This window comes from Neltuma alba, unplaced genomic scaffold, assembly GCF_004799145.2.
Source record: "Neltuma alba isolate B1F8T4 unplaced genomic scaffold, ASM479914v2 tig00004832_pilon, whole genome shotgun sequence".
Taxonomy (NCBI): Eukaryota; Viridiplantae; Streptophyta; class Magnoliopsida; order Fabales; family Fabaceae; genus Neltuma; species Neltuma alba.
The window spans coordinates 37,017-47,091 of NW_021633874.1; the positions used below are offsets into that span (position 1 = coordinate 37,017).

At 36.8% G+C, this 10,075-nt stretch overlaps 1 protein-coding gene across 1 annotated transcript; it reads left to right on the top strand.

Moving 5' to 3' along the window:
- Positions 1 to 452: 452 nt before the first annotated feature.
- On the top strand, positions 453 to 10,060 carry LOC114745819 (MAG2-interacting protein 2). The gene is made up of 10 exons (XM_028933984.1): positions 453 to 648; positions 801 to 849; positions 1,683 to 1,856; positions 2,558 to 2,759; positions 2,962 to 3,164; positions 3,857 to 4,859; positions 6,121 to 7,091; positions 7,853 to 7,941; positions 8,381 to 8,740; positions 9,245 to 10,060. Exons 1-10 carry the CDS (start codon positions 523 to 525, stop codon positions 10,058 to 10,060), a joined length of 3,993 nt encoding a protein of 1,330 aa, XP_028789817.1. The 5' UTR covers positions 453 to 522.
- The last annotated feature ends 15 nt before the right edge of the window (positions 10,061 to 10,075 follow it).

The window sequence follows — 10,075 nt, forward strand, 5'->3', positions numbered from 1 at the left end:
CATTCTGAGCTTCTTTATCTGCCATTTTCCCTTTTTTCTAAAGTAATTTTTTTAATAATGATAGTTCTAGCCAATACACCTGATTAACAAGAATATTTTAGAAAATACAACATCTATTTATAACAAATAACTAACTTAACTTATTTTTTTAATCTATTCAAATTAGTTAACTACCGGAGGAAGTATATTATTAGTAGCTCATGAGCTCGTTGTTTAAGGAATGATTAATCTATTTTTCATCATGAGTTTGGTGAAAAGCATAACAGGAGGAAATGGAAGAGTCAACTGGGCTGATTATATGGGCCTAAGGCCCAAAAGTTTTCTCATTAGCTCCGTCTTCCCCTCGTCCACCAATTGGGCCAACGGGAGAGGGCAGGATGATACAAAAAGACCGGGGAAAACAATCCAAAAATAAAAATGATGAAAATTGATCATGGGACATCAGACCGAAGTCATCTCTCTCCTTCGCTGGACTGATTTCTGTGTCTCGCATCCACGCACTCGAATGCGGTTCACTTTTTGATGTCTGGGGGTACGAAGATACAGTTGATGCCTTGCATGGAGGAGCCATCCGTACCGAAACTGCTTTACGAGACGCGACGTCACGCTTCGGGAACCTACACTTCCAATTTCCCTTCCCCATACCAGGTTCTGAAGATCTCATCCACCTCTTCTTCCTCTCACTTTCCTGATTTGTTTTCATCTTATCTATGTGTCGGATCATCCGCGAAATTCGTAGCGAAATTTAGTTAGCGTTATTGATTTGATTTTTCATTTACCCTGTTTTTGTTCAAATTCAGGTAAATGAAGGTGCTAAGGGAGGCCTCTTACACTTGCTTTCGGTTCGAGGTATACCTGCATTTTCAGCATTGTTTTCTGAGGCGTACATTTCTGAAGAAGTTCATTGCACTTGTTTTGCTGATGAGTAGCGAAAATGCTTCCGTCCTTATCGTCTTTCTTTTGGTCTTCATATATTTGTTTTCGGATGGGTTTGTTCATTAATTGTCTGAGAAGGGTGGAGTTTTCGCCTATGTTCATGTTGTTAAGTTGATCAACATGTTCCGTCTTCACTAAAACTGAAGGTTATATACAACCATCTGAGCCAACATCTGCGTAGTAAGATTCTTGTAGCGGCAGATTATGTAGTTTTTCTTCACCAGCTGCTCATTGAATTACCGTAAAAATGGGTTCAGGTCCAACTCATCTTCATCATTGAGCTTTTCCTTATGAACATTAACCTCTTTTTGTGGGTGCTTGTGTGCTTTGAAGTGAAGTTGCTAACATGCATGAATTTCATGTGTTAATACAAACTGCATTGAATCAAATTCACAAGGAGCATCGAGGCTTTGGGCAGTTTTAGGAGAGATCATAGGTTTAAACCTTTGTGTTGTCCTTGTACCAAAAACAAAAAAAACAGCTTCTGAGAGTTTGTGGATGGGGTGGAGGGGAAATGTAGAAGTTAACCATTTTGAGGACTAACTGTTGCCTCACTATTTTTTTCTTTTGCCTGTACTTTCTATCAGAGAATGTAATGACAAATTTTCTCAGTGATACCAGTTGCATAAGATGCATATTTTAAGGACAAGTTTCGGCAAAAAGCTGAACTATTCAAAAGTTTATAGTTTGAATATAACCTACGTTGTTTTCTTTAAATTAATTTTATGCTTCTCTCGTTTGTGAAGGTGTCAGTCAACTCAAAGAGAAATGGACAGAATATAATCAGCCAAAACGACTTAGAAGGCTTATATCCCTGTTTATTTCCCCAAGAGGCAAACATGTTGCTGTTGCTACTGGAAATCAAATAACTACTCTGAGTAAAGAGGATGACTACCGGGAGCCATGTGGCATTTTCACTAGTATGATTTTATTCTTTTTGTCCATAAATTTGTATTCTGTGGATCAATGGATGTTAAGTATCAGATCATCTTGGAACATTTCAATTTGAGAGTTTTGTAAAATTGATGCTTGAATCAATATATATTCTAATAGATAGTGCTCTGGTGGATCAGACAGGATCTTGCAGCATGCATTCTATCTACTTATAAATCGCACAATAATTTTTCAAAAAAATAAATTATAGCATAAAGTGTATTATGAAATGTAAATATTGGATTACATCACTCTTAGCTCTTTCTTAGACATGAATAAAACAATTTGAACGTATAAGAAAACTGATAACCTTATATGCGGTCATATATCACAGGAAGCATCATGTTATATGATATGCACATTTCATATAGGATAAGATTTAGCAGCCCCTCCCGTCTTTTTACCTGCTTATTTGAGTCTTTAGATTATGTGAATCCGACTAGAGATGTTAATGCAGTCTAGAAAACCATACACGAATCAGTTGCATTAGCCTATTAGGGCAAGCGTCTGAAAGGAAAGTTGTCTCCTACAATTTGTAACAGCATGTGATACAGGTTGGAGTAAATGATATTGAAAAACATTTTGGGCTTAAATGGTGTTATTTAGTGCGGAAAACTGAAGTTGAAAAATTATTTCTTTCTGGGGGCTTCTCTCTAAATTTGCTTCTTATGTGCAATTGGTCCACTAGGTTGCAGCCTTTGTACATTTAGTGTAGGAGCTTGGTCTGAGGATGGTGACATTCTTGGGATTGCTGATGATACTGATACACTGTATTTTATCAAGGCGAATGGTGAGGTGATAGCAGAAATTACAAAGAAGCATTTAAAAGTATCTTCACAAATAGTTGGCATATATTCCGATAGTGATTTAAATACGCAGAAGTCTTTCTTGTGAGTATTTTTCCTTCATCTGTATCCCTTTCTTTCATCATACTGTTAGAAGTAAATGAAACACGATCATTTTCCTGCTGGTCTAGAAATTATGGTTGTCATTTTATTATTTTGGATGACAAGACATGTCAGTAGAATTTAAGCAACCACGTGACAAAGGAATATGAATTTGAAATGTTGGTTGTTTTTTTTCTAGTTGTAGGTTCGCTGTCATTACATTAGATGGTTCACTGCAACATATTGAGATCAGTTATGAGCCAAGTGTCTCCTTTTCCAAGCAGATTTCTGATCACAGGAAGCATCTCTGTAACAATGTCTGTGCCTTTGACTACCATCATGAACTTAAACTTTTTGTAGTTGTTGCCTATTCCACCACCACGTCTCTAACATCTGGCAAAAGCTCTGGTATGTTTCTTCTTCTTCCTTTTTTTTTTTTTTTTTTCCAATTTATCCATCGTGCTATATAATTGTTGATTGTGGATTGGAGTGGTATTTTCCCTATAGATGCAAGCTTTGTTTTACTTCTTGGTTTCAGGCATGGTGAAGAGTGGGGGTGACTAGATTATTTCAGGCTATTTCTTCTGTTAATTCCACATGTGACTTCTGCCTGGTCAGATTGAGATAATCAATTTTAAGAAATAAAGAAATATTACATTCTCCCTAATATATTAACATTTTATCATCCAAATTAAAGTTCTGGCGTCCCACAGGATCTTCATCTGGGCTTGTTAAAGTATGGTGAATTGCTCAGAAACTGCAAGATAAACCTGAGCTCTTTGCTTTTCTTGTATTTTCAACAATCTCTCTAAGCATGAAGCACTTTTGCATTTCATAGACCTTTTGCCATATTCTGTTGAGAGAGATTTTCTGGACATGCTTTCGTGTTTGACATGCTCTGATTCATCTGCACAGATTCCTCATGTTTCAAAATTACGCACAGAAACCACAGTTCTTTATTTGGTTAAGGGAGTAGTTTATTGATGAAATTTGCTTTTAAGGATTTAATGTCTTCTGAAAACTGGAAAATAGAACTTTTCACAGCACTTGTCTGTTGTTGTTCCAACTTTATTGTTCACTAGTTATGCCCGATTCTGTAGGGTCCGGCTATCTTACTCTGTGGCGTAAAAGTGCGAGCGCAGAGTTGGAGCAGTTTTGTTCTGTTCAGTTTGAAGGCATCTATTTGAAACCAAAAGGCTTTAAAGGTCAGCTAACATATCCGAAGGTGCTAATCTCAACAGAAGGCACCTTTATTGCGACTCTAGATTTGAGTGGGTCATTGCAAATTTTTAAACTGGACAAAGAAAGGTTTACCCTCTCTAGATTTTCATGGGGAAAGGGAGATGATTTACCTGATCCTGATAATTTATCAAAAGGAGGGAGGGCATCTTTTGTGGATATTATGGATTTTACTTGGTGGTCTGATCATATTATTACTACTGTCAATAAGAGTGGTGTGGCTGTGCTGATTGACATCCTTGATGGCTCAAAAGTTCAGGAAGATGATCCTGCATACTTTATGCCTGCTCTGGAGAAGGCAGCAACATCTAAAGGCCACCAGTTTCTTTTGGCAAGTTTTTTGTGCCAAGAAAATTATGATTCTTCTGAGGTTGTGGCCTTAGATAAGTTGCAGCGGATGGAGTGGGTCACTGAAGATGCACTGAATCAGATTCACTTTTTGAGGTTGCACTGGTGCCTTGTTTCATTTTCTGAGAAATCTATTTCTGAAATGTATGATATGTTAATCAGCCGCAAAAGGTTTCGGGATGCTCTAAATTTTGCTGATAGTTATGGACTGGATAAAGATGAAGTTCTGAAGTCGCAGTGGGTGAATTCTGACCAAGGATCCAATGAAATAAACACGTTTTTATCGAAAATTAAGGATCGAGATTTCATACTTTCTGAGTGTGTTGAAAGAATTGGACCAACAGAGGATGCAGTGAAGGCTCTGCTTGCATATGGTCTCCGCATCACTGACCAAAATCGATTTTCTGAAGCAACTTATCATAACAATAGTCAAGTGTGGGATATTCGCATGGCTAGACTTCGGTTATTACAATTTAAAGACAGGCTTGAAACATATCTTGGAATAAACATGGGCAGGTAACGTTGAAAGTAATAAATATTAATTTTCAAATAGAGTGGACCTTATGTTTTGTTTAGATACTATTTTCTGTCATGCAACATTTTCCTTCTAATGTTTTGGCTCATTTCCTTGTGTTTCTTCTTGCATTTATTCCACAATTTGTCCGGCCTTTATATTCTCCTACATCCCCTAAATGATGATGTCTTCATAATAATATGCATTGTGGGATACATGGAAAATGTAAGAAGAGTTTATTCAGTCATTAGACACCCGTCACAATTCTATATCTCCCTATTTATCCTAGTAGGAGAGTCTTGTAACTAACAGACCTTTTCTCAACTGTCTATTATTCCCATGTAACGATACACTTTCAAATTAGGTTAATTTCTCCATTGAGAGGGAAAGTGGCATTGCTGTGAGAATTTTTGGGTTTCCAAATTTACCTTTCAATAGATTGACAATGGAATGGAGAAGAGCAAAGGATAAATGGTTAATCTGGGGTGAAAAAAGTTTTTCTAGAATCCACTACTGTATAAACCCGGTCTGTCTGCAAAGTCCCCTGAACCACTAGCATATCACTGTGTGTTTGTAAAGCAAGAAGTGCACAAATTAAAGCCTAAGAGTAAAACTATTCGTGGGTAAGAATTTCTCCTTATACTTTACAAACATTAATCGTGAGATTTTTATTAGGGGAAAAGTACAAATACTTCTATAAAATAGGAAGTGCATGTTCTCTCCAACTCTAATTTTTGTGGGTACATCCTACGTGATTTAGTAATTTTGTAAACTGAGAAATAAAAGAAAGGTTTAGTTTTTATTCATTCTTCCACGTAATGCTCACGAATATTTTAACAATTTGCCATCAATCAAATTTCCTAATAATAATATTAAGTTTTTATAAAAATATATTCATTTTCGCTATGACATGTTAATTAGATTGGATAATGAACCCTACACAAATTACTTATGCAACTTCGGAATTGTATATCAATGCGTACAAAAACCAGAAAATTGGAATTGGCTTATCGAATGCTCTCTGCGAGTGAGGTGTGCACAGAGCCATCTTAATTTCATGTTTGTTTGTTGACCATTTTCTCTATCCCCACTCTCTGCATTCTGCAACACCTCATAAACATAACCTATATGCTTAAATAAATGTTTGCACGTGCAAATTTAATGCTCTTGGATGACTTTAAACTAGTCATTCAGCAGTTATTTTCGTTCATTTATTCTAATGGTTTCTACTGACTCAAAGTTCATTGACAAAGTTTTGTGCAGGTTTTCTGTGCAGGAATACGGCAAATTTCATGTCATGCCTATTAGTGAGGCTGCCATAGCACTGGCAGAAAGTGGAAAGATTGGTGCCCTAAACTTGCTCTTCAAGCGTCATCCGTATTCATTGACCCCTTCCATGTTGGACATTTTAGCTGCCATTCCGGAAACAGTTCCTGTGCAAACATATGGGCAGCTTCTTCCTGGAAGGTCTCCTCCTTCTGGTGTTGCTGTGAGGGAAGATGATTGGGTTGAATGTGATGAAATGATTCGCTTCATTAATGAGTCAGTCAATAGCCATGACATTAGCATCCAAGTGAAAACCGAACCTATTGTCAAGCATAGTGCTGGATTTTACTGGCCAACAACTAATGAGCTCTCAAAGTGGTATAAAGATAGAGCTAGAGCTATGGATTGTCTTAGTGGGCAGTTGGATAATTGCCTCAGCTTCCTTGACTTTGGTATTCGCAAAGGTATATCTGAATTGCAGCAGTTTCGTCAGGATGCCTTGTACTTGCACCAAATTATTTACTCTGATGACAATGATGGTGAATCATGCTTCAACATGAGTCTTGTCACATGGGAACAATTAACAGATTACGAAAAATTTAAAATTATGCTTAAGGGAGTCAATGAGGAAAATGTGGCTGAAAAATTATGCAACAAAGCAATTCCATTTATGCATGAAAGGTCTAATAAGATACCCACAGTAAAAGATATTCATCTTTGCAATTCTGCAAATCAAAACGAAGAGGAGTCATTTCTAGTCAGATGGTTGAAGGAAAATGCCTTGGAGAATAAATTGGATATATGCTTATCGGTGATTGAGGAAGGGTGCAGAGACTTTCAAAGTAATGCCTTCTTCAAAAATGAGATTGAAGTGGTTGATTGTGCTTTGCAATGCATATATTTAACCACAGTCACAGATAAGTGGAGCATCATGGCAGCAATATTATCTAAGCTTCCTCAATTGCATGGTATGATTCTGATATTTTAATGTTATTGATATGTCATAACCTTTCATAGTTTGTTAAGGCATGGTTTATTGCTCATTTGATGTGAAATAAATTGGTATATATTTCCAATAAACTTTTTCTTATATTCCCCGATATCTTGAATAGTATAAGATTCCTGTTTGATATGATGGTTAAAATTTTATCATAGAATTTAAATAGTTGGCTTTTTACATTTACCAAACTAAAACTTCGGGGATTTTTGATCCCCTGGTTTTTGGGTGGTATGAGATTCCCACTGAAATGGCATCATATGCCTCTAGCATCTTGAATTTATTTTGTACGTCGCTCCATTTACATGAAAACAAGAACTCAAATGTTTTATTGGTGTTATTGTGGCCAATATTTTTTCTTAGTAAAACCAGATTCCATATCTGACATGTTTTATAAACTTGTGATCAAGAAATATATTATTTCATGACTTATACTGAGGCTAACCCTTGTGAGTTTGTCATTGTTTTCCTTCTTGTGAGCATGTCTTTAGCAACTCAGTGTCCTAGCTGTTCGATATTGTTTTGCTATTTTTTCATTGCATATGAGATTGCATTATAACTTTGTTTTCAAGTTGGGCAGTGCTTGTTCTTGATTCACAAAGGTCCTATGTCCCTTCGCTAAGCATATTTATGTATGTTTATGTGTATCGTGAATGAATATTTGTTTATACAATTGATTCATTAACATTTCGTACTCAACATTGAGTGTAATAGATTTTTCTAAATGTTCAGATGGTGCATTGCAAGTTGAGAACTTTGAAAGAAGACTGAGAGTTGCAGAAGGCCATATTGAAGCGGGGAGGCTTTTGGCATTTTACCAGGTTTGTATTTTCTCAATTTATCTGCGAAACTTGTTTCCTATGCATATACAGAAGGACTGGCCAGCTTTGCTACTTGATGAACTTGCTATTCTATTTTCTTTGGTTATCTGTTAGGGCACTTTGCTATTTGATGAACTTGCTATTTTATTTTCTTTGGTTATCTGTTACAATCTTAACCTTTCATGAGGAGGTTATCTTAGTTTTCTCTTTGTTTTCTTTCTTCCTGAATATAATTTCTTGACATTAAAATAATCGAAGAATTGTGTCTTAATGTGGATTTCACTGTGGTAGATTATTGCTTTTTTACCTAGACTTTATTATGTTATAGATGGGTTATAAAACAAGTTTACAGTATGATTTTAAAAGTTAAGGTCTTGAGTATTTGAATCATAGTTCTTAAGTTAGTAGGATTTCACCATATACTTACGGATCTTTTCAGGTGCCCAAGCCATTAAGCTTTTTCCTAGAGGCTTATTCAGATGGAAAGAATGTGAAACAGATTATTCGCCTCATACTGTCAAAATTTATTCGCCGTCAGCCTGGCAGATCAGATAGTGAATGGGCCAACATGTGGCGTGATATGCAGTATCTGAGGGAAAAAGCGTTTCCTTTCTTGGACCTTGAGTATATATTGGTTGAATACTGTCGAGGACTTCTGAAAGCTGGGAAGTTTTCGCTCGCTAGAAATTACTTGAAGGGTACTAATTCAGTTGCTTTGGCAGCAGAGAAAGCTGAAAGCCTTGTCATTCAAGCAGCTAGGGAGTATTTTTTCTCGGCTTCAAGTCTTGCATGTTCTGAAGTAAGTTTTAACTAACTTGTTAACTGTACCATGGACATATTTGTAATGTCACCCTTTGCATGAAAAGTGGCTTACTAAATTTTCATAGAAAACATCAGGCACCCTAAAACGTCTAGGAGTTTTAATATAGTGACATATCCCCCCACCTTGTTGGGGGCCTAAAGAAGTGAAAAAAACACAGATAGAGAGAGATTCTAGGCTGATAACTGAAACCTAGAGTGTAATTGCTATCACCTTCTGGAGCCGTTTTCTCACCAAACAGAAGCTCCGGATATTCTTTTAGTGCATTCTGTTTATTCTAACTTTCTCTTAAATTAATTAAATTAATCAGTTAATATTAGGCTGCTACCTGAAACCTTAGAGTGTAATTGCTATCTAACTCATCTTTTCAGGCCATTTCTTCATTAAATTGACGTTCTGGATATTGTGGTAGTGCCTTTTGTTTATGCTAACCTCCTTTTAAATTACTTAAATTAATTAGTCACTCACTGCAACTTGATTCAGATATGGAAAGCTAAAGAATGTCTTAATCTATATCCAAGTAGTGCAAATGTGAAGGAGGAGGCTGATATAATTGAGGCGCTAACAGTTAAGCTCCCAAACCTTGGAGTGACACTTCTACCTATGCAGTTCAGGCAAATAGTAGATCCAATGGACATTGTAAAGATGGCAATCACAAGTCAATCGGGAGCATATTTGCATGTGGATGAACTGATTGACGTTGCTAAACTTCTCGGCTTACGATCACCAGATGACATATCAGCTGTCGAGGAAGCTATTGCTAGAGAAGCTGCTGTTGCTGGTGATTTACAATTGGCATTTGATCTTTGTCTTGTTTTGGTAAAAAAAGGGCATGGATACATATGGGATTTATGTGCTGCGATTGCACGGGGTCCTGCTCTTGAAAACATGGATGTAAACTCTCGTAAGCAACTCTTAGGTTTTGCTTTGAGTCACTGTGATGAAGAGTCCATTGGTGAGCTTCTCCATGCATGGAAAGATCTGGACATGCAAGGTCAGTGTGAGACATTAATGATGTCCACAGGAACAACTGCTTCAAACTTTTCAATTGCAGGATCATCTGCTGGCCCACTTTCTGAGAAAAGCACTCCAAACATATCATACCTTAAAGGTTTTGTTCAAGAATTTGACAGTGGTAGCACAGACAACCAGAATGTTCATCTTGATAAAGTTAGAGATGTGGTCTCCATTGTAGCTAAAACCTTGGCTGTTGAAAATGATGCAGATTGGGCATCGGTTTTGACAGAAAATGGGAAAGTTCTGGCTTTTGCCGCTTTAGAACTCCCATGGGTTGCTTGAGTTGAGTAAGAGTGA

Excerpts from the sequence above, each read along its gene's own strand:
- LOC114745819 (XM_028933984.1), top strand. The coding sequence starts at position 523 with ATGTCTGGGGGTACGAAGATACAGTTGATGCCTTGCATGGAGGAGCCA. Across the intron at positions 1,857-2,557 it reads GCCATGTGGCATTTTCACTA|GTTGCAGCCTTTGTACATTT; the intron begins GTATGATTTTAT and ends TTGGTCCACTAG. Across the intron at positions 2,760-2,961 it reads AATACGCAGAAGTCTTTCTT|GTTCGCTGTCATTACATTAG; the intron begins GTGAGTATTTTT and ends TTCTAGTTGTAG.